General features: G+C 29.8%; 1 protein-coding gene across 8 annotated transcripts in view; it reads right to left on the reverse strand.

Annotated features, from left to right (window-relative positions):
* The window catches only part of LOC148230041 (cytotoxic granule associated RNA binding protein TIA1), a 235738-nt gene that overhangs the window by 40652 nt on the left and 168228 nt on the right, over nt 1-26858 (reverse strand). For all 8 annotated transcript variants that reach the window (XM_088198266.1, XM_088198261.1, XM_088198262.1 and 5 more), the window contains 2 exons: nt 2939-3026; nt 313-388 (listed from right to left, as the gene is read on the reverse strand). In XM_088198266.1, coding sequence (XP_088054392.1) covers nt 313-388; nt 2939-3026 — 164 coding nt within the window. The remainder of the gene's footprint in view (nt 1-312; nt 389-2938; nt 3027-26858) is intronic.

A 26858-nucleotide genomic window follows, 5' to 3' on the forward strand; every position in this document is an offset into this window, starting at 1 on the left:
TCATATTAAAATACATAGATTTAACTAATATGTTTTTCGACCAATACTTTAATGGATACGTGCAAGAGACGCCACACATGCGCAGCGCCAGGCTATTTAAGTTTATTTCAGCTGAAAACTTTTTTTCGCAGGAGTGAAAAGTTTCGTAATGAGACTTTTAACTTGGTACGGAAAACGGGACGATACGGACAAACCTCGAGGGGCGCCGAGTTTTCGATGTCGGGTTGCGAAAAGGGAAATTTTCCCTTTTTGCCCTTATAATAAAATTAGATTAGATAAATATATTATGCGTCCCGGTTGGTTGGTACTCACCGATTTCTTCAGGAAGGACACGAAGCCATATCCTTTCGATTTGAGCGTCTGCGGGTCTCTAACTACTCTACAATCTCTGCAAATAATAAAAAAACGTACGTGAGTTTTTATTACACATTTTATTATTTATAGGCATATAAAGTATTTTCTTATTCATATAAATTTATTTTAATTTTAGAATTAGTAATAATATATTGACATATATATGTTCAGTTGGTTGTGTATTTTAGTTATAAAACATATTTAATTTTAAATTTTTATTGGATGTAAAAAATATATGTTAATAGAAAAAAACTGCGTGTTGGAAAAATGTTTTTTATACAAAACCGTTCCATCACTCTGGAGGGCAACGAAGAAGGCTTTTTTTTTTACAGATTCAATCATTTTTATCCAATAATAACACTGGATGATTAAGAACATAATGCAAAAATATTTTTATAATATTATTAAAAATTCTCTAGAACATACAAATAGTAATTCAGTTTTTAACTATAACATAAATATTTGTCAGTTTAAAATTTGTTATAATTTTAATTTATTAAAATAACAATATAATTATTATTTTTTGTATTAATCAATATATTTTTACTATGCCATTGCAATACTTAAGACAAACGTTCTATTTGTATATTTATATATACATATACATACATATATATAAATATATTTTACATAACAGTAAATTGTATATGTATATGTATATGTAAAATCAATAGTTTTTCGTATTACGTACATTTTTTTTGTTATAGTCGGTTTATTATTTATTACGGTTAGCATGACATGTAGTTCTGCAATACATATGCGGTGATGAAATACTTGATTATTTTTTATTACATTGTAAATCAAGTCAAGTGATTTACATGTAAAGTTATGTATATATGTACTAATTTATAATATAATTAGTTTTTTATTAGCATATATTGTTTTATTTATTAGAGTAAATTTGCTGCGATTATGATATAGATAAATAAATAAAAATATTTATATTGCCTATTATAAAAATGTTATGAAATAAAATTATACATGTATTTATTAAGTTAGTAATTTTAATTTGAGTTTTAGCCATACTTTTAACAAACTGTCTGTTTTTGATAGCCGCAGTTTTTAAATTTTAAATTACAATGTAACTTTTTCGTAACATCGCTTTAAGTTTGAATTAGTTATTTTTAAACTAAAATTTTTTGTAATGTAAGCATAACATAAAATAATAAATATAAATTATTAAAATACATATTATTTGCAATTAAAAATATTTAGAAATTTAATCTGAGAAACATAACTTAATTATTTTTAATAGTTTTATGAGCAAGAAGTAAAACTATAGCCATATTTGTTCTGTGAAAATGTATTTTTACTGGAATTTTAGTGAAATCATATCGACATACAATTTCATCGTTTCATCATTTAACTAGTGAAAGTATAATTGAGCTCACAGGTGCTAGTGAAATTATATGCTGCTCGAACTTTTAATTGACATGTGTAAAATGAAAAAAAAAACGATGTAAGTGATGGTCTTTAACACATTAATTGTTAACTAGAAAACGTTCTGAACGTATTATGCGCCTAATGAATTAATACAGTTTCACTGATACTGTCTATATCTCTATTTGCGTTAACACAGTCAGTTCGAAAACTGTCCATTTCATCATTATTTATAATTGAGAAAAAGATGACCTACAATTAGCTCTAAAGCACACTTTGATATACTTACCATTTCTCTGATTGATTGATAAATATAAAAAATATAGTAATGTTTTTAATTTCTATAATTCATTTAATTTAGTGATAAGTATATCGAGTGTTTTAGAACTATTAGCAGAGGCGCAAACATATATTTTTCCATTATGAATAATGATGAAATGGATAGCTCTCGAACTGACTGTGTTAACGCAAATAGAGTACAGTGAAATTACAATATAAATCAATTGTGATAAATTTTAAGTGGTTTAGTAACTGCAAATATATTTATACGAGTGAAAATATAATTTCACTGAAAAATTCACATTCACAGCAACACAACATAATCTAAACGTTACCAATACAATCTTGACCTAATGAAAGTTCAGTTAAATATCAGATAAAATTTTTTTTTCTAGATTTATGCTAGTTTTTTTATTATAAACTATAGTTTTTGTATTTCATCAAAACTTAAGTATTGCATGTACGTGTACGTTTCATGAAAAAGTAATTATGAACTGTGGCAAAAATATAATATAATATATAGCATCTAATGTGTAATGTAAAATTTACTTTTTTTTTGCATTATTTTTTTGAACCACCTTATACACCTGAGTTTGCACCGGTCGATCCCATAAAGTAAACTCGATTAATCTATCCGCTTTTGATCGTCCGTCGAAAGGTCCGCCGGAACAGCTCTCTACCGGTTTATTTTAAATTCAAAACGAACCTCTCCATCTCTTTCTCTTTCGCACGCCCTTGTAGATACACACAGACAGATACGCGCATACATTGATAATGAAGATTTAAGTCGCCGGCTACACCCCTGGCGTCGAAAACGAGCGAAGTTTCGGCGTACATTTCGGTAAATTATTCACAAATAATTTCGACACAGATAGAGCGAGAGAGAGGGAGAGAGAGGAAGAGAAAGCGATGCGTGCAAACTTACGAGATTTCGCCGAACGGGGTGAAGGCCTCCCTTAGGGTTTGCGTTTCAATCTCGGGACTCAGGTCACCGACGAATATGTGATAGTGCTCTGAAACAATAGAAAAAAATATTTTTATTAAATTGGTCTTGAAAAGGCCGATAAGCGCTTAAAATAAAATATGTCAAAAGCTTCATCAATAACATAAAGTATCACACCTGATGTTTAAACATGTATAGTGAGTGTACATAAATGTTTAATTCTATAAAAAAACATAATATATTATTTTATTCAATCATTAAGCTTAAATATTTTTCTTATTTAAATCCTAATATATAATTTCACTTAATCTGACTATTAGTTATATATAATAGGATGCAAGGTGAATTACTTGTTCTATTATATTATTAATTTAACCATACACCTGAAAATACAGGTTTTGTTCACTTTTTATTAGTTACCGTATTTCTAAATATACATTTTGGGATGTTCTAAGAATCACGCTCAATAATATTATTCTCCGATTTTTTTCTGCAAATAATTTTACATAAAATCCTTGATTATTTCGATTCATTATTCAAGATGAATATTCATTTCGAATCTGAAAATTTCTTCGTATATACATATTATACATACATATATTTTTATATTCACAAATATTTTAATATGCCACTGGGAGTCTTGGTCATGGCTTCTGGTCTCCGACCACTGCTGCCTTTTGGCTCAACCCCAAACGAGATAAGTTGCTAGAAGCTAGGAGATGTGCTTTGGTTGCGTGGTTTATGCATTTTTTTTTCAACGCTCATTCATTTGCCAATGAATTATTTCAGCGTCCGGTCGTAGAATTACTTTTTTAAGGTTAAGCCAGATTTATACTGGTTTCGCTTAAAAAAATCGCTTTTGTTTGAAAAGGAACGCGATGTATCAGATTGTTCTATTATAAATCCGACTTAAAACCGGCGCTGCGAGCAAACAATCCCTCTTGTATTAGGTAAATAAGTATAATATTTTGTTCCATTTAAAAAAAAGGGTACTCAATGAATATATTATTTTATGCATGTATAAATCTGACGATAAAATCATTATCTATATATATAAATTACTCTAAGCGCGGACGTCCAGAGCAATTAGTATTCACTATGTGCCTTAATTATAAACTTCGTTTAATATTCATTTTGTATTGTTACACTCTGTGACGCTTTAAGCTAATGCCTGTTGTGTTAAGGCAGTAGAAATATAACAAAAATAAAATAAATATACATAAAATGCTCCTTTACATCTTGCTCTCAAGGACTGAATTTTTTTGTAATTTAATCATGAGTGTAATTATATAAAAAGTAGGATAATATTTACAGCCAATTAGTTTTATGTGTTACTAACATATCATATATCGTATGATATAATTTAATACCACTCGTTTTCCTTGCTTTTTAATCCCAATTTTTATGCCATGTACAAAATTTTCATAAAAACATTTTCATTCGACTTTTTTTTAATTCACGAAATCATCACATATTTACTTATTAAAATTTGTAATTGGTACCATTCTTGCAGAATAGTTGATTTTTATTTGATATAATTATTATAGTAAAAAGTGACACAACTTTTGAAACCATTTTTGTCTTCTTTGAACACCCATAGCACTAATTGGTGGTCTCTGATGCGTTCTTTATTGTAACTTGACGTGACAGGCGTGAGCTTAATGCGTTTAAACGGGGGTAAGTCTGTACCGACTGAGTAAATCAATCACACATAATGAATATCTACAAGTAACCAATAACCACTAGACTGAAAATCTGGAAATCGGTGACATCAATATAATTAATTATGAATTATTATGCGTTATATAATTTATGAGCAATAGATAACATTTTGTGGCATTTTTATAAATACAAGTTTTAGTCAGCTGCCTTGACTCGAACCTGCGGCCTCTAGGTTATTAGTCTGAGACATTATGAACTACAATATTCTGATCTTATTGGTACAAGCAGCCCTCGACTTTCGAACGTTCGACTTTCGCACAATTCGTTATTTCGCACATTTAAAAAAAAAACAATTTTTTTAGTTTTGATAGCGGTGAATCTTTTGCTTCAATCGGACGTTTGTATGATACAAACAGATCTACAATATGTTCAATTTTGCAAAATAAAAATATAATTAAAGAATACGTTCAAAATTGTGGAAAATAAAGATATGTTTCCACAATCTTTAATGATATGTTTCCAAAAAAACACAGCAAAAAAAAAACATGGATGAAATGGAAAATCTTTGTCATCGTAGATCGATGACCATCATCAAAAAGATGTCCCTCTGAGTATTTTAATTATTCAAGCAAAAGCTCTTAGTTTGCACAAAGATTGAGAGGATAGATTAAAAAAATATTTTAACACGGTTTTTCAAGCAAGTAACGCTTGGTTTTACAATTTTAAAATGAGGTATTCTTTTCATAATATTAAATTTACTGGAGAATCGGCTGATGCGGATAAAGATGCTGCAAAAGAATTTATTTCCTAACTATCCAAAATTATTGAAGATGTAGAATATTCTTCTAGCCAAATGTTTAATGTAGATGAGACAGGTTTATTTTGAAAAACTCTTTAGCAATGAAAAATATGAATGAAGCCTTCACGCATCTTGACAATTTTTTAAATATTATGGAAGATTGTGATCTCAATGAAGAACGCATATCTCAAGTGCGTGGGGCGATCAATAAAAACATAGCATGTTATAAAATACTATATGAAGAAAAGAAAAAGAATAGTGGAAAACAGTTAACTCTTGATAACTTTTCAAAGGAAACACTCGCAAACCCCACTTAAACGTGTTTCTTAAACGCCTTTTAAACATCTTATATTTAATTGATAAATAAATATTTTAAAATACACACAATTTCAATTTTTTTTACTTCTCTCGACTTTCGTACATTCAACATTCGTACACATTTTCAAGAACCAATTATGTGCGAAACTCGAGGGCCGCCTGTATTTTATTATTATAAATCTGACTACCATCACTTGAAATGTTTTCACAATGAGGCATAATGGCTATTATACAAACAATAATTAACATATAAAACAAATAATTAAATATGATAGCTCAATATTTTTCTTTAAATTCTCATACTAAAACAAAAAGAAGTACTTTGCTTTCTTCATATTCCAGACAATGAAGGCAAATTTGAGGACGCTACGAACTAACGTATAGTACAGATATGTAGCTTTAATCAAATTCAAAAAATAAATTGTGTTTTTCGCTAATTTTTAAAATAAATAAAATTCACTAAAAATTCAACTTCTTTCTTCAGACCATATGCTAGTAATTTTCATATTAATTCATAAAGATAATATTTTTTAATTTAATATGAAAATATAGTTTTACAGGATTATATTCAATATCAATTGAGTAATTTACCGAGCTTTCGAAAAATATATTATTCCAAATGGTAAAGGTTAATTCAGTAATGGTATAACTGCGTCTTACACAACATACATATATATTCGTTATATGGTATATACGCTCGTACATGACAGCGTTGAATCGGCTCATCCATTAATATCTGCGTCGGCTTTAAATTTCATAATTCGTCTCGTGAACGAAATCCATTAATGTCACTCACAGCGTGACGGTGGTGGCCGAGCAAGAGAGAGAGAGAGATATGAGAAAAGCGACAGTGACTCGGCATTTCTTTAGCATAATGCTAATTAGAAAATTCGCGCAGATGCCAGTAGATTGTTTACGAGCAAATTTTTCCCTTTTCATGCCCGGGATTGTTGCCCGACCCGGGTTTTCATCCCCCGTGAACTTTATGGATGTGTACATATCTCCACTTTAGGACTTTTCCGATACCGACATCGTTCGCTTCATGAACTTTCAGCCTTATCATAAATCTTGGGCGATATGCGTACTTACACCGGAAAACTGAAACACCCCCTTCTCGACCACCATCGTGGCATTATAACTAAGAAACTATTTCCCCAACTGAAAATTTCGATCGCAAGCTAGACAGCTCGTCTATCTTACAGGATGAGACAAAATAATGTTACGGTTAACTTATTGAAATCGATACCAAAAACATTGAAGTCAATTTTACGTTATAATCAGCATAATAAAATATTTTAAATATATATATATATATATAAATATATACATATAAATTTTGGTAGTGATGCATCTGTTATAGTCACAAATTCAAACAGTTTTTTTATTATTTCGTGACCATGGCAGATGCATCACAGCCGAAATATCAAATTGTAAATTTAATCGCAATGAATCCCGGCATTAAAATAATATAGATACTTGCGAACTTTTAAAGAAAAACATATATAATTATATAGGTGACAATGATTGCGTGAACTCCAATCTGTTTTGTGACAATTTGCTCATATATAAAATATATTGAGATTAGGGATTGCAATACTGGTAATACCGGTATTGGGATAAATTGATATTCAGTACTTCAGTGCAAAAAAACTTTCTTTGACTTTTGATTATTTTCTCACTTAGTAATATTAATTCCACTATTATTTCAATCCCTAATAACTATCAAATTAAAGAATAATCATATTCAGATTATGTTTTATTAGTTCGTAAGTAATACAATTTTAGATTAATAAAGAATTTATTCAAATGTTTATTTATTATTTGATTTTTTTTTTTTATTGTATAAAACAAATATTCCGTAGTAACATGACGGGAGTTAATAAAATGCATTACAACAGAGCCAACACAGTCAATAACCACTAAATAAGAAGAGTTACACTGTCTGTAAATAAAGGACAATCAAAGTTCATACAGGTTCATCGTGTAATACAAGGTCATTGACAGATGTAACTATAAATTGCCAATATCAGTTTTGTTTTAAAATTTTATAAAAATATGTAAGAAACCCTAACTTCTTTAATAACTTATTTACAATATTCAGAAGTACAGAAAATTGATAAAAAATAGTGTCAATATGGCATTTAAACCCAGGTCTTTTAGCTATTAATCATAAGTTTATGGTGCTGGTTGTTATTAAAATAATAAAAAAATAGTATTTATTTCTGTTTTTTTTATATTAAATGTTTTTTATATTGCCCGTTAATATTTGTATTGGTGCAAATCTAGACTTTAAATTACAAAATTAACGAAACATTACAGATAAGTTAGACGATGATGTCCTGGCTTCAGAAATGAAAGCTAATCCTACCCAAACTTTCTATCAGCTGGCTGAGAAACTGGACCAGTTTGATTTAATAGAGTTTAACAAGGTTTGGATACACCTTGTATCGGTTTTACATGAATTGGGCGGAGAAACAAAAATTGCAAAAAATATTCTGCATTACGAAACTTTCAAACTTGGCCGAACAATAACAAAAAGCTTTAACTTTTTGTGCGAGAAAATAAAAAAAAGCATGCACTTTCAACATAAGTCGAATAGTTTTATAACACAACAATGCTTGTCCAAACATGAAAAAATTAGCTATTAATAAATTCAAATAATTGAAAAGTTGTATTTTAACTACCATTTTATCCATTTATTATGATCTTTGCAACACTTCATAGATGAAAAAATATCTAAGATACAAATGTATAGATGTTATAAAAAGCGGTCATTAATTAAAACAAACATTTTTAAGGTAATTCAATCAAAATTAATAGAGTAAAAACCAATTCCCAAAGAAAAATCGTATACATGCGATTGAAATATTTCTAAAAATAAGTTTGTAACAAGCAAGATCAACTTTAATCCCGCGAGTGTCAAACGCAGATATTCAAGTAAAATATTCCCTACAAACTTAAAGTACGAATGAACGAACGCTCTTGAAATGGGTCACGACTGGAAACAATAACAAAAGCCGATAGAATGTTTTTACGCTACGTTTATTTTTGTGAATTAATTCAGAAAGGAATTTTCTCACAATATTTCTCGAATCAGGCCAGTCTACAAATTCATACGTATTTATACCATATACATATTTACTTTGTATAATATTAAAATAATAAACGTATTATCTATAGCTCTGAAATAAATTATTGTATCGATTAATACAAACATGTTTGTGGTTATGTGTATAATGGAACTATATGTTTTAGTTTCGTTTAGATGTTTATATATGCTATTGAAAGATATATTTTGTAGCGAATTTTAACAAGGATAAAAAATTGGTTAAAAAATAAGCACGAATTTATGGATTGCCCTTTTTTTAAATAGCGAGAAACATACGAATGTCATTTCAGCGCTGACGTTAAACGAGGCAGATCTTACCCCTTTTTCCTTTTTATTGGAACCGCGTCGAGAATTTTATCGCAGATGTTTTCAAATATTTACGCGCCACTAAAAATAATTCATTTTTTATTCATCGAAAAAGGGTCAGTAATTCTTCGATCTGACCCGAAAGCTGTGTGTGTGTATGTGAGTATTTTTTCTTTATCCAAAAAAAGGGGTCCGAATTCTATCCACTACCTGGGAATAAAGTGTCGCTCGATATTTCTTCGCCTGCTTGCAAAAACCGTTCTGATTTCGCAAGAAAATGTATAAAAGCGTTTAGTAAGTTCCTGAACTTTAATAATTAAAATTAATATTCTATTGTATTATAAATATAATCTGTACATTATATATTAATAAAAATGTAGAAACACATATTTTTATTGCATTTTTTTATATAATTTTAAAAATTAATAATGTAAAATTTTTTTTTAGTTTTTCTACTGTACTCATTTATTACAGAAAGTAAAAATAACGACATATGTAATATTGATATTTTTAAAAAATAAGTCGAAACGAAATATTTGCTTATAAAAAATTAATGGCAAACAATTTTTTCTGAGTGTTAATCAGATCCCTGTTCCTTTTCTCACTACCTGCTCAGAGCAAAGCTGTGAATTTAGAAAATTTTAATCACTACTTGATTATAAAATTGCTTGTTTAAATCTAATATTTATCAATAAATAAATAATAAAAATACTTTAGAGCATAAAGAATTTCTTAAACAATTATAATATTTTTTTTGAGAAATTGTTGGGAAAAAAATCAATACTATCTACCTGTAATGATATAGGTCGATAGTAATTATATTTATCAATCATTCAAAAATCTTTTCACGATGCTGTAATTGTTAAAAACTTTTGCTTCATGTACTCAAAAACTCAAAATTTAATACAGATTATTAAAAAATTAAATTGTGATAAAATCCATCGATAATACTAAGTTATCAAACACAAACCACGCATTTTATAAGGCTGACAATTAAAATGCGTATCACAGACAATTATATCAACATTATAAAAATGAGCTCAAATCTTAACCAATAACAAAAATTGTATTTATTTTTGGAATTTATGTGTGGCTAAGTGTAACACGTTCATTAAACTTGATATGCAGTAGCATTAATTATTTCGTGATACAAAAACTTTATTGGGAATATCCGAGAATTCATCTGCCACACCTTGTACAACCAACTAATCAATACCATAAACCGCACACAACACAAAATCGCTTTGACGCGTTCTTTTGAAAGGTCAGGAACTTTTTGAACGACTTATATGTATGTGTATATAAAAATAAAATGGAAAATTTAAAAGTCCCCGCCGCGCCGGAAGCTTTCATAAGCCGCCTTCTATATCTTTTCGTTTATGACGGCAACCGTGGGGGCTCACTGGGGACGCTTGAATAAATAAATTGATTCCATAAGTATCATAAATAATGCTGATGGATGGAAATTAAGTACCGTACACACAGCAGTATCTTCCGCGAACTTGAACGCCAAATGAGATTTTGAACGATACACGTTAAATAAATACGTGAGAGGGAAATGCGTACAAGCTAAAATGTGTCAATTCTGTCAAATTTTTGAGACGTTTGTATTTTTTTAATGTTGGTAAATCTTAAAATATTATGCGATAATATATTATATTATTTAAATTCCAGAGCTTCCAAATTTCCATCGTTTATATTGTATTTTGAACCACTAGCAATTCACAAGATTTCATGTTCTAATAAAATGCGTATGATTATTGATATTAAAAGTACCGCATTTAAAACTCTTAAAGCAATATTATAATTTGTAAGAACTATCAAAAAAACATATCGGAGAGTTAAAATAAGATTGCTTACAGTTGATATGCTTACAAATGAATCGATGGTCTTTGTTACGCCGAAAAGTGTGTACCATAAATGTGGTAACATAATCAGATTGAATACGAAATGACAGGTGCAATGTTGCAAAAATTTTAACGGATGTGCTATGCAATTTTTTAATATAAAAAAAATAATTACACTACAAATCTTTATAATAAAATAAGGTTACTAAATTTAAAGGTAAATTTAAATATATTAATTATAAATTATAATATGCATGATAATTTATATTTAATTAAAAAATGTCTGGTGGTTTAATTGCTTACTTGTAGGTATTCAATATATTTAATTGAGTTATCCAGTTGCTACTGATTAACACTGTTGTAACGCATTGGGCTTATGCCTGTCAGATTTTAATAGTATATTAAAAAATGTGCTTTCGAGGCGAAAGAAAGCATTTAAGAAATTAACAATTTATACACGCATTCATAGCATCTATACTTTACTTCGTCAGCACTTTATCAAGATTTTCCACGAGCTTCAAACGAGCTAAGGAAATTTTTTATCTGAAGTTAATCTAAAATTAACCTTTGCCAAAATTTTTTACAATTACTGACTTATGACACAAGAAAATTCATCCAAACTCGCACTAAACAAAGTTATGCCGAAGCAAGCGCCAAAAGGACCGAGAAAGCAGCCGCTTCCCTCTTCACTTCAATGCTAGTTCAGCTACGGCATTCATAATCCTACATACATACTTAGAAACGGCTGCATCCTTTAGACGCAGACAAGACTATTAAGATGTATATGTATTAAATAATTACAGATTCAATTTATTTGACTCAAAATTGTCGCATAATATTATTAATTTATAATTAATTTTGCACCACATAAAAACAAAAACTTTGACATTCATATCATTCACATTTGTAGCGTTATTAGAAAAAGTAGTTTTTAGTATATTAAATTAGGTTTCTAATAAATGGCACAATCTTGTATGTTCTATGGGATTTTTTGCTATTTCCTACTTATGGAATTAAATTAGTTTTAATCAATAATTCAAAGGCGATTTTGTATCAAAACCTTCTGCATTGAAACATTTTGAATAAAAATATTTTATTCAGTGCATTTGGTAGAAGATTAGGAAAAGTTTCACATTGCGGAAACGATGCTTTTGCAAGTATGAAATATATATTATGCGCCGAGGGAGGTAAAACGTCGTACATAAAAAAGTACGAAGAAAAAAAACTCTTGCATGAAAAGTACCCAAGTGCAAATCCGTAGAGTATAAATAACAGGCAACTATAGCAGCAGAATTCAGGGCCGGCGTTGGGGGTATAAGCTAGCTTAGCGTGTGAACGATGCGGCTTTCTTAAAACTTGGCGAGAAGGCGTGATATTTTTATATGGAACACACACATATATAAACACGTGTACTTCGAACGTACACTATAATTTGCAATTTTACCGTTTTTACCATTTTTGTACGTGTTCATTATAATAAATATCGAATAGGTTTCCATTGTGTGAAAAATTACGCGTTACATTGTATGGTTCAGTTCGAAAGCTTATTTTAATTTCCGTTTTTGGATTTTTACAAATGTTCAACATACAATTGAAATGGAAAAATGTCTATCGATAAAAAAATTAGGTCAAATATCTGCAATGGCGATGATATAACACTCATTGTCATAGCATAGTTTATGAAAACTAATGGTAAAAGATTGATTGAATATGGTCCAATTTTCACATAATTTCTTCCATCTTGGTTTGGTAATGTGAAGCATAAATATGCATTTGCAAAATTGTGTCTGGCTCTACAATGCCTTATAAAAAATAAAAAGTAAGTTTTCTAGCGCTTTGATACGAACAGATTCAATAGGCAACGGCCTTCACTTTTATTACAACTCTTGAAGAGAAAAAATTAAATAGAGTTGGCTGTTGAACATATTATAAATCAGTTCTCTGGCATTCCACTATTGATTTTGGCAGCACGAACAAATAACTCAAGGACCGAAATCGCTCAATGAACGCAAAAACGAGCAGGATGTGTTGTAGCTTTAGAGAGAAAGAGGGTACAAAGCAATAATTTTCGCTGCTTTTATTTTAAGGCTGCTTTTTTAAAAAGCCAAAGCGAGCTTGAACATTAAATTAAATTAAACTACGTTTACTTCTTATTCATTTTTAAAACAAAATTTTCACTCTCTTTGATAACAAAGGGAGTCAAAATTGAAAAAATGTATACAAATGTTATTTCACCCCGTCTATAATTTGGTTTCAATCAAGATTAGCACTTTTATGGGTGGAGTCGTTTTCTCGGGCCATAAAATCGAAAATTGGCCTTTCACTCCGATCTCGTTGACCCTAGTGTATTGATGGCAAGGCGGTGGCCCATCAATTGATTGGTGTTATAAATGTATCTTACAAAAAAGAGAGAGCTTTTCGATTCGTATATATATATATATATCTATGTACCTTGAACGTGTTTTATGTGTATAAAAAATCGAACGACTCGTATAAAAAAAGCGAAAAGGGAGTGACAAAAGGCACATTTAAAAACATTTTACGAACATTATTTTCCTCGAAGGCGAACGATGGAAATGGAATATTTTAACCGGATCATTTTCACGTTTTCATTTATTACGTTTCGAAAATAAAACGAGGTTTATTACAATAAAAAGTACATATACGTTATACTTAGACATTGTTGTTTATGACAGTCACCGTGTTTCGTGAAAAATGATTTCGCAAAACATCTAGAATGAACAGTCATGCAATAGGAGTTTAAAATATATGTATATAATTACATTAAGTTTCATTTAAAGATTTCTTACCACAATTTCGAAAGGCTTAAAAGAAAGCAATGGATCAATAAAGTGTTTTAAAACATACATTGTAACAAAAATTGTAAAAATATTGTACAATATGACTGTCATTGATATAATCAGGCAGAGATTTCTAAAATTTAAAATCAAAATTTGATCATGTATCTACATAAACTATAGCAAAAAATAAATTTACCAATAGAAATCACTTCACAATCACTTCAACACTCAAGTAACTAAATATTTATTAAAATTTATAAATAAACATTTGCAATTTCAACCTAAATATATTTACTAATTGTAAAATGCTATTTATACGCCCAAGATAAAATATTAAATAAGTTGCGCTTTCTTTAATACATCCACGAGAATCTTGTTCTTGTGGGTAAATCCCTTTGAGGATAAATGATCCTCATCTACATCTCGCCTACTGATAAGAAAGATAAGGATTGTATAAATGTATTGTGTGTTGTTTTCAGAAAGAACAAACACAATAGATTTGTAAATGTAATATAAAGCTGTGTTATCCGAAGGTTGAATAATTCTTAGGAATTTAGACAAAATACTATAATATAAACCATATATCAACTCGTTTTTAAAACACAAAAAAGTAGCTAATAATACGGAATTATATGTTATTATATATTGTCAGGATAAATATTAAAAATAAAACTGATTTTAATCATTATTTTTATACATGTATGATTATTGTTATATTTATCTCGACGTTTCGCCGAAAAAGACTATCAGCATTTTCAAGTGCACTTTGTTATCTTTGAAAAAAATATTTAAAATATTACTATATGTATGTACATTTAAACATTTTATTATGAAGTATTTTTTTTTTTTAGGTAATATGTATATTCAATAAAAAGTTATTTTTTACTTACTTATAATATATAAAACTATTGTTTAATAGTTGCGAAAATATAAAAAATGATTTGAACTTATTTAAAAAAAAAACATTAAACCTTGAATTAATGTATAAATAAAAAATTAAATTCCAGGTATTTTTAAAAGCACTTAGAATATGAATTTAAAGTACATATACAAAACACATGAAGTAGTATACGTGTCGCCGTACACTTTCCGGATTCAATTTCGGTCAAACGGTTCCTTTGAAATCCCCCGTGCAGAGCAGATTTGGCTTAACGTCGCGGAATTCCGAAAAGAAAACGATCGGACAGGTACTATACAATGTGTGCTGTATAAAAGAGAGAGAGGGCGAGTAAAAAGGGCACACGCTACACAGGAAGCGTATTAACGAAGGGGGCATTTCCGGGGGCGCGTCCCTTTGACGGGCGGATCGAATCGGTAATAGTACCGCTAAAATGGCGCCGGCAGGCTAAAATGGTAACAGGTGCAGTGGCGAATCATTCGAATAGCTTTTAAAGATTCGCCATGCTGCATGCAAATCGCGTTTTAGCGAATAGTACGTGCGAATTCAGAATGCGAGCGATGACGCTGTAGCTGCTCTCGATAATTGGGTCAATTATTATGAACGTATATCCTATACTTGATCCGCGCGGTTCGTTACAGTTAAGTATGCTCAGTTCAATGGTTCAATTCAATAATCTAGCCACTTCTATATCCACATGTGATAGCACTGCTATCGTATATTACCGAATAGTTATTTTTAACAAACAAATATATTGTATTATAAATAAATGTGGCAAATACAAAAATACCTGTCGCATATACGCGTTAAAAGCGCAATAAATAAAAATAATATTAATCGACCCGCACACGAGTGCTTTTATGATTGAGATTCTGAGAGATAATCATCCTCAACGGCTGTTTGAAGCTTTTGCATTAACAAGTGCATGCTAATAGTACAGTGTTTCATCGATTTTTGTAAATAAAACGATAATAATTTACATATTAAAGCAAGACCTCAAATTTAATAATAATAATTGATCGTCTCATCGAAAGTAGGCAAGCAAGCATATATAAGTGCAAACATAGCACAGAATTGATTATATCAATGCTGATTGGAAGGGTTTCAAGAGTATTGTCGAGTCCCGTATAGTAGTTAAGCCCAGAACTATGCCACAAACAGACACTATATCAATTGACGATGATATTAATTATGTAACAACCGTAATCGAACAAGCTAAAATATCATCAGTACCGACGTGTAAAACTTACTCCATCGACTATTGAATTAATTAAAATTACTCCTGATATTCGCGATATCATTCAGAGATTTTTGCTCCTCTCGCATACTCACAACGACATATAAGTCAAAACACCGTCTCAGAAAACATGTTATCTCAGTGACACATAATAATTTTTATTTTTTCGTTCAAGCTTAAATTTATATTAAAGATAATTGCTATTTCACTCAAGCTTACCAGAAAAAACCGCGTTTATATATAATTCGTATAAAAATCAAATATCTGTATACGAGTATGGCAAAAGTCCCTTATGGTTTTAAAACCTGCACTCATACCTTTATTTTGAAGGTATTAAAAATATTTTTTCAGAAGCGCGACACTACGTTATAACATATTATATAAAAAGCTTTACTTTCACTGTAACAAAGTAAAAGGTAAGTCATCTACCATCTGTTGACAAATGATATATAAAAAAATATACGAAGAATTTTATTAAAAAGCTGTATAAAATGAAATTATAAATTTTATAATAGAACGTCATACCTTTTCGCTTCTGAAGGACATAAATTTATTTCACCCCATCCTATCTTGACAAACATAATAGATTTATATTTATAGGGGTCGTTCGTCTTAATACCGCCTAAAAATTAATGGGCAGAGGCATTATTTTCACCTGATCAATAACGGTGACAATGACGGCTTAGCCCGTCATTAATAACCAGCCATGCCGCTATAGATTGATAGCTTAATTAAAAATTTCGACCCGGAGGGCACTGAAACAATTATAACGCACGGTTAAGAAAAATATTTACTTTTAAAATAAAATAATTAATGGTTTACGAGACGCGAGGGTAGTAAAATTTTCGCGAATTCGTAAAGTTTCAGGGGTTTGAGTGGAACGCCAGATATTATACGATTTTCTTAAACTTCACTCGTTCAAATAAGTGGTAAAGGAAAAGTCGAAAGCTTTTCTTTCATCTCTACTTCTGAGTTCTGCAAAAGTCTTCAGCGGGTTCTGAATAATTTTCTTAGTCAATCCTAGTACAGATATACAAAACTTTTATGTATTGTAAATTAGCTTAACTAACTATTTCGAATATGCCTCAATTACACATGTGTTAAATTAAATCACAACCAATTTTTAAGGCTAGTTTATGATGCGATGTTTATGTATAATGTTTTTTACACGTTTAAAGAAATATAATTTTAAATTGTACATTTAGCTATTAGCATCACTTGTGACATAATCACCATTTTCCAGAATCGAGTTTAACAATCTTCGAATAAATCGAAAGAACAAACTTGAAGCGAATGTCGCAACTTTATAAAGCCAACTCGGCGTTCCTTTTTTGATTTTCTTTAAACTTCGAATATGTCATTGTTTGACTTTCGTCTGTTCGAGACATTGAGAGAGTATTCGGAGAGGAGAGAAAATTTATCCAGGATGCGGTACGGAATATAAATGAAATCAGAAAACTACTGCTTTGTAAAACGAGAGAAGTACATGCAATAATACATCGAAACATTTATCGATTATATGACAAGTTGTCCAATTTAAATCATATTTTTAAGTGATCATATCTAATAAAATAGAAAAAGCAAAAGCATTAATATGGAGGTCATTTCAAAGACTATGAAATTGTATACACGCTATAAATAATATTTTAAATAATTAAAATATTATAAAAACATTTTTTAATTTTATTAAAAAACGACATATAATATATATAATATTTTGAATTACATCACAAACGTGAAAGTATGAAACTCTCTACTAAAACTTTTATTCCAATAACCCTATTCCATAAATGTTATAATGAATTTCAAAACAAATTACAAATTACCATCCTCCACGTAACAGACGAGCGAAAAATATTGATTGAAATTCGCAATTCATATTAATAAAAGTTCAGTGCTGAGCAAATCCCAGCGCGGCTTACAAGTGTACGTGTGTCGGATGCTTTATTTGGCTCTCTCGCAAAAATTGCTTTCAATTTTTAATGCTTTTAAAATTCGCATCTGAACTAAATTAATATCGAATAACACATCGAATGGAGCAAGGGAGGAACGAGAGCGAAAAAACGACATGCAAACTAACTTATCGTCGGATGTGAAAAAAAGACATTGTGTCTTCTGCTTTTATTGCATATTCTTTAATGGAAAACTTCTGAGATACCCTTGTATATATTATATGTATGTATTATATTATACATATACCCACGCGTTTGTGTGTGGGTATGTTGTATCAACATTTTCAGAATGTCACTGAACGACCCTGACAGTATATTCTCCCTGGCAATTGTCCAGATTTATCAAGCATACGAATTGCTCTCACGCGTTTTGAACAAAAATTCATATTAAGGGTACATACATATGTGAGTACTTATATAAACGTAGACACAAGGACATTACCATCTAGAGTTCAAGCAGTGTAATGACACTGGGGTGGCAGTTCTAAGGAGCGTCAAATTAAGTTGATGTTATAAAAATAGCGTGCTGCTAGTTTTAATAAACAATGCCAATTTAAAGACTTTGGATCACAGCAATAGATTCAGCTTTAACCATATTTAAGATTTAAGCTTAAATTAATACTAATAGTAATGCAAAAAGGAAGCAATTTTTTAGTACACTGCCGTTTACGCTAGGCTCTACGTACCGTGACGGAGTTTAACTATACTTTCATTGCAGAAACGTTGTGCTTTTAGTATGCGTTTTAAATAATCGTAAATTTCAGGTTCAATGTTCTTTTAGTGATTTCTATTTTGTAAAAGGATATATATTTTTTTTTTAATTAATTATTTTTTGTAGTAGTAATATTATATTTTACAATTTTCGTAAACATTTATAATTTACTACTATAAATAAAAACAAAAAAATATATTGTAGAGATTTTTATACAGAAAATTATATTTTTTTACTAAAAAAATTCATTAGTAATTGCAATTTAATGATTGTTGCAATATAAGTCATTTAAAATTGAATTTTAGGTTTGAAATTACATTTTTATTTAATAATGAAATTACATAAAAATTGCTTAGTATTTTTTACAATTATAGACTAACTGCTGTATTTTAACACAACACATAAATTACTACTTAAATAAAAACGCTACTAAAATAGTAAAAAATGATTATTTATGAGATTTGCATTTTTTTAAACAATAATTACAATTATTAAGTAAAGTACTGAAAAAATGTAATATAAAAGTGAGCTTTAAGCCTTAAATTAAAAAAAATCCTAAAGTAGATTTAAAATCATCACAAAAATTCATACGTATTTTTTTATATTTTAATTTATGGTATTTTAATAATAGGATTATATAATCAGACTTTTTCAGTTAATTATCGTTATTATATGTTTTTGGAACAAAATAATATATAATTTACTACCATAACTGAAACATTTCTGAAGAAGATTTTCAATACAGAAAATATTCTATTTTAATTATGATTTAGAACCTATAGCAAATTTTAAATTAAATAAATATAAATTAATTAAAGTTCATAATAAATTAATATAAATGATGTTGGATTTTAATTTTTATTGTTAAAGCAATTGGTTTGAAATTTAAAGTATTTCACCAAATTAAAAAAGTCTATATTATGATATATTCTATAGTTTAAGGGACTAAGGGTTTTCGCAATAATCATTTTTTTTAGTCTGAAACTGTCTTTATGAAAGTGCTTTTTTTGTTTATATATTTTTAATTTAAATATACTGCTTTATATTATATATAAATCAGGACTTTTAGATATGACGTTATTGAACGACCTGAAAAAATATTTTACCAGCGTTATAGATTTATAATGCCGTTGCTGTCTATTCAAAAACCTTATGAGAAATTATATATAAATATGTGCTTGAATAGAAAATAAGCAAATATGTCTGCATGAGAAAATGCTTTACATTAAATTATTTCAATATAATTCATATACTATTCTTTGTGCTCTTTGTGTGCATACGTGACTAATACACACAAATATAATACAACAAAGCACTAGAGGCGATACAGTAAGACTTCTTTGGCAAAGGGTCGACTATTCACCTACGTAGAGGCGACCGACAGAATACCGAAGACACTGGATTTACAGAGAGAACCCACAGGTGTTCCAAAGGGACGATCCGAGCTTAAAGGTACAAAAAGGGTATCAAATAATTGAAGATACGAGAAATACGAGCGGGCGAAACGACGGAAAATCTGAAGAAATTAATACTGGACATCTCCCGAATATATATTTATATAACATAAAAAGAGCACACGTTCATATGTGTGTTCGTGTGCGTGATAGCAAAGGGTATCGCCATAAAAAACTCGAATTTTATGTTCTTGTTCACGTAATTTATTGCCATTTTTACTGGGCTTACGTTAATGTACATCAAAATGGACATATTACGTATGTATGAATGTATGTATGAACGAACGTATACTGTCATGCACACTAATGTAAGATAATAAAGTCGAGGTATAAAATTCACGACCGAAATTTTAAAAGTAACATAAACAGAGCGCCGAACTTTTGACGATACACGGCCGTTTTAAGTTTAATAATAGCTTTAGATTTTATTTTCAAATATATATAATATAAAGGATCGATCGATAATAATAATAATAATCAAGCAAAATTATTACTCCTTTAATAACCCAATAATAGGTGATTGAACGAAATAACAAAATATTTATGATAATTAACACATTTTAGACGTAAAATAACTTGGTAAAAAAAGTCATACCAGCTTATATAAATATAATATATTTTTTATGAGTTTCTTCCTAAAATTTTTATGGTAGTTAATTTTCTCGTTTCTTCTTACTAAATAAACACCGTATTTCTTAAGAAAATAAATCGAGCTTAGAATAATCAACAGCCTATTTTAATTAAGAACACACAAATTAACATTTACCCCTCAAAATGACCTTTAATTAAACCATCCGTGTCTTTTGAAAATTATAATTTTTCTCAAAGGTTAACTTTAACGATATTTTTTTGTAATTCGCCTACATTTAAGCGTCCGTAACACGACTCGCATCTGGGTTATAAAATAATTTCCCCATTGTTAGTAGTGAGCTCGGATGTTGCTCCGTATGCGAAACGTCTATTAGACAGAAAGAGAGAACGCTCGCACAAATGCGGCATTCCACTGGGACACTTCGCAGGAAATTGGAATTATTGACGTCACATCCTGTGCCGGAAGTCTCTCTTGGCAATTGTTGTTCAACACAACAGCAAATTCAAAGGCGCATCAATAAGAGAAAAATATTATCGCGCCCCGAAAGAGGAAAAAAGGAGAAGGAGGAGCTCGCGCGAAAACCAATTTGCCAAGGGTTCTAATATCGCAGCGTTTGGAAATTGTGACTGTGTATTATGTATGTGGTATCGTATATCATATCGCGAGCACGCCATTCTGTGCCATTAAATTTTTGATATCGGAAATTGGTGGTTCAGTGCAATTTCACACAAAAAAAAAATTGTTTAAAGGTGTGGATAACGACATTAGAAGTTGTTATTGCTTGGCTCGGATTCGTTGGCACTTCTGCCAGCGGCAGATCGTTTAAAAAACTGCAGAGCTGCAGCCTTATTAGTTAGGTTAAACAAAAAGCAAATCCATAACACATACTTAAGCCAGCGTTTTTTCTTATCCACAAAACATTTATGAAAATAAATATTTGGTACAATATTTAGCTCACTCCAAAATATTTTTTTTATGGTCCTTTCAATGTCATATTTTACGGGAATAGGAAAAAGTCGCAGATTTGCCCATAACTTTGGTCATTTCTTTTTAATTATAAAGACTGTAAGACCTAATAATAAAAATTGGTGGTATTGTATATCAATATATTTAAGAAAAATATTAATAAAAACCCTGACATTCAATCGAACTTGTGCCTTTTTTGCTCTTGGCTCTACATTGCGTCGATTCATTTTTTTTCGATTAAACACCCTAGATTTGTCACCTGATTACGATACGTTAAAGCATTTTTTGTTGAAAATTTGAAAGAAATTTAGATGCTGCTTCATTTAAAATGATTTTCTATGATTCATAAAAGATGCTAACTAAGCGCAATGATTATGATTTTTCCACATTTAAATCTGTGGCCACCCATTTTTCTTGGAAACGGTTGTACTATTCATTAACTATTCCTTTGGTAATAGAATTCTTGGCAAAAGCTTTCTCTAAAATTAAAACCACTTTATTGCACTTAATTCAAATCTAAAAGTGCCTTTATTTTTAAAAAATATAAATTGTCCCGCGTGACAAAATGCGTTATTGAAACTAGCTAAACACAAACTACGCATAAAATATGCCTGTCAATTGATATGCACATTGTTAGTTATTTTATTTTAATTTTATTTTTTAGATTAAATTAAGACCGTCGTGGCCTAACCGGTTACCCCAATGCGCCACGATGGTCGAAAACAAATTTTAAATTTATAAAACATAAAAAACGTATGTATACATAAATATACAATACTTAAACATAACAAAAAAATATAAAATATTAAAATTAAATGATATAAACCGGATAAGATCCTCGTAGCTGACATTAAATAAATCAATATGTAATGCCAGCGTATTAAGGAGCCGGATGGCCACAGCCATAGGTGAGTCGGCAAGTGCGGATGTCCTAGCCCTAGCGGCCATCAAAAGGGTCTCGATCGTGATTCTCGAAAATGTTCAGGAACCCATAACTGGAATTCCTCAAGAATAGCTGGATTGTCGACAGCACCTTTTAGTAATTTAAAAAAACGCTTAGCGACATACAGCTTTCTGCGAGAACTCAGCGAATCATATCCCAACGCTCCTAAAAGAAAGGCGCTGGGATATAAGTACGGATAATAACCAAATGTCCTTTTGTAAAGGTATCTTAAATACCTTTTTTGAATTTTTTCCACTAAAAGAGAATATTTGGCTATTCGAGGATTCCAAATTATAGATCCTGATTCAAGAATGTTACGAACTAAAGTGTCATAGAGGATGCGAATGACTGACGGATCGTCAAAGTGAAAGGCATTCCTCATAACAAAGCCGAGCATCTTGGAAGATTTATCACAGACGTCGTGTATGTGTAGAGAGAACCTCCATTTGCTCTCGAAAGTGATTCCGAGATCTTTAGTGGAAGTTTCTCTAGTCAAAATGTTACCACCAAGATGGTAGAAATAAGCTGATGGCAAACGGGACACAGTTTGGCGCTTTCCGACACTAAAGGGCAGACGGTTAACGGAAGCCCATCTCTACAGAGAGTCTAAATCACCTTGTAGAGAGAAGAAGTCCACAACAGATCGAATGCATTTATATAATTTTAAATCATCTGCGTACAGAAGAAAACTTGAATCTGTAATTGCTGTATTTATGTCATTAATAAATAGCACAAAAAGCAGAGGTCCCAGATTGGATCCTTGAGGAACCGCCGAAGGGGTAAAATGTTCTTTTGACAATCGTCCACCATAGGTTACAAACTGTCTACGATTGCTTAAATAACTCGAGAATAACCGAATTAAATTATCTGAGCAATCGAGGTTCGACAATTTATTTAATAATAACCTATGACAAACTTTGTCAAAGGCTTTCTCAAAATCTGTATACATATATGTATTTAAACTAAACATCTAAACATAAGTCAGTGAATTTAATCTTTGTGACGCTTTCAATAATCAGAATACAAAATCTATATTCTGTGTTGAACGTTTTATGTAAAAATTACGAAATTAATAAACAAATTTCTAACTGAATTTTTGATTCCAGTTCCTTTATAAGATAAGTGGCTGACTATTTTAAATTAAAGCTATATTTATATGTCTATGTATAATCATAAACATACAAGAATACAGATTAAAATTCAACTAGAAACACTTATGAATACAATTTTCAACCATTAAGGAATACATTGTTGGGTGTGCTTACTTGTGTACTAACTTAAGTAAAAACACAAGTGTTTACATCACAAATCCATCAGATCAAATAAGAAAGCCAAGTGCTCCTGTATCGGTAAATAGCTAGACGTTTCGAGAGCAAGCGCTTGTAAAATTTCAATCGCAGTAGTTCTAAATATATTGCAACGAAGCATGTTGATCATAAAATAATTAATGTTAAAACAAATTACAATATATTATGATTATGTGATAAAAATTATTTTTAGCATAAGTGTTTTTTTTTTCTTTACATTATAAAATACTTAAGCTAATATCATATTTCTTTTAATTCCAATACTTGTATTTTTTTTACAATCCCTTTTCAAACAAATCGAAAAGATTTAACCGATTCTAAATAATAAAATAAAGTAAAAAGCGGAAGTGTCTTAATCACCGTTAAGATTTAAACCGGAGTTGAATCCGATACTGTTTAAAACACAAAGCCATAAAGCCGGTTTATCTGGTTCGGTGTCATTCATTCGCACCACCCCCATTAATCATATCTGGGTCAATTTGAACCTTTCGAACAATGGATGCTACAGATAAAATGAGAAAAAAGTTCGACACATACTCATACAGCCTCATTGTTTCTAACGTGAGCGTAATGAAAAGAAAACATGATCAGAAAATATAGAATCCAATAATGTTATAAATGTGATACAAACATAGATGTATATTGAAACGATAATAGGTTATTTGAATATGTAAACGTATATTTGATACGCTTTTGTATATTGAATATCTTTTATACATTTGCAAATTCACTCGCATCGGATCAGCAATTCGGATATCCGTAGCAAAAAGCTTAAGTGCGCACTCGTATAATGTATATATGAATGTATGCATGTTATAAATTATGCTTAAGTATACATGTATATATGTATATATGTATGTACTACTGAGTGGGTAACACAGTTACCCCATGCAGTTTTATTATAAGATTTATGTTTTCACATAAATAGAAAATTGTTTTTATCCTGTATTGTATAATATATATTAAATGCATTTTAAAACAGTTTTAAAAATATTTTACTGTTATTATAATAATATAATAACAGTCTTGTGAACCGAATTATTTATTGTTTTAGCTATAGTAATACGTTTTGTGTTATCAAATAATTTTTTTTAATATATTTATTTACTTAATTAAATTAAATATTATTATTACATAACACGGCATTTGCCGTAAAATTACTGAGAATTAAATTACTGTCCTTATAAAATGAAGCGGCATGAACTATAAATTATTTAATAATAAAACATTATATCCGAACGAACCTGGAAAGTTTTCGTTGTTCCTGAGCGTCGTTCAAGAACTCGCAATTTAATGTTTACGAACAAGCGCTTAAATAAAAGTTTGTCCATGGCTTTAATTATATATTACACGAGGGCGAGTCAAGAATTCTCGAGAGCTTATTTATTAAAATTAACACAACAATACATATTATGTGTCATTGTATGACGCAATCGTTCTGTTTTAGACAGAGAATACACAAAGTAGAAACTTTTTTTTACTACAGTTTTAACAATTTGAATAATTCTAAAACGCAAATAAGTCATATCATATATTTATCATGCATGAGTGGCAGAAAAATCCCACGTTTTCAAGATGGTTTTTATCTAAGTCAAATGAGAGGTTTTAGTTTTAGGAAATAAATGTAATGTTAATCTTCTGAATTCTGATTTTATTAATAATACAAACGACTTATCATTTTTCAAAATAACAGTGTCCTCTCGACTGTCTAAGTTGAATTAAGAATAATGCTTTAAGCAGTTATATTAAAAAAATATTAAACTTCTAGTAATGAAAATTCAATAAATTGAATTTTCGATTATTATACTACAAAGATTTTTACTCAATGAATTATTGTTGTGAGATTTTTTTTAAGTAAAGGGTATTTAAGCTCAATGTTTTTTTTTTGAATCAGATTTTTATTAGATTATGTTTTTTTCATTCAAATTACTGCATATTGAAAACAAGTTTTATAGTACTAACACAAAGGATGGTTTAAACTATGCATTGAGTATCTGAATCGTGGTCTTAAATCAAGACAGTGATACTAGTTCTGTTCTGTAAAAAATTCTGTAAAAAAACAAGGCATCATCAGGTTGGGCCCAATTTTATTATTGACACAAATACGGCAGTTAAATTTTTTTTCTGTATGCAGAGGATTTAAAATTGTTTAAATGAACTTGATCTATTGCAGAATTATTTCTAGGATGATTTAGTTTCTCTAAGGAGATGGAAATTTAGTGTCGGAAAATTCCAACACAAAAGTCATTTTCCTGATTCCGTTCGTCATAAAATTATTTTGACGATCTCGATAGGATAATTTTGGCTAGAGAAACTTTCACTAAAGATCTCGAAATCATTTTTAAGAGCATGTAAAATTTCTCTCTACACATAAACGATATCTGCGATAAATCTTTGCTATGAAGAACGCGTTTCACTTTAAAGATCTATAATTTGGAATCCCTGAATAACCAAATACTTCCTCATAATCAAAATATTCTTGAAATATCTTTATAAGAGGATTGTATTCGTTAAAATACGATTCACTAAGTTCTCGCAAAAATTTGTATGTCGCTAAGCATTTTTTTTAACTACTGAAGGGTGCTGTTGAAAATCAAATTGTTTTGGGTACCGAAACGTCTTCAAAAATCACGATCGCGTCCATTTTTTGATGACTGTTAAAGCCAGGAAGTCCGCATTAGCTGACTCGCCTATGGCTTTCGCCATCTGGTCCGGTTCGTACCATTTAATATGATTTTTTCTTTTTTACTGTGTATTATTTTTCATCCTAATTGTATATTATGTATATTAAAAAGCTCTGAATAAATTAGATTTAATAGCCAAAATGTGGTTTAAAATTTTCATAGTAAAACACAATGCCATTTAAATTTAGTTATAATGATAAAAAATATTGTGACTTTAAAGTAGCTGTTTTGAGTCAACGATACGTTTTTATTTTCTCTAAAAACACAAATGATTTTTTTCTGTTTATTTGTAAAAAGACTTAGTTTCATTGCTAA

This window comes from Plectrocnemia conspersa, unplaced genomic scaffold (assembly GCF_051122295.1).
Source record: "Plectrocnemia conspersa isolate PC_06_02 unplaced genomic scaffold, ASM5112229v1 ptg000011l, whole genome shotgun sequence".
Taxonomy (NCBI): domain Eukaryota; kingdom Metazoa; phylum Arthropoda; class Insecta; order Trichoptera; family Polycentropodidae; genus Plectrocnemia; species Plectrocnemia conspersa.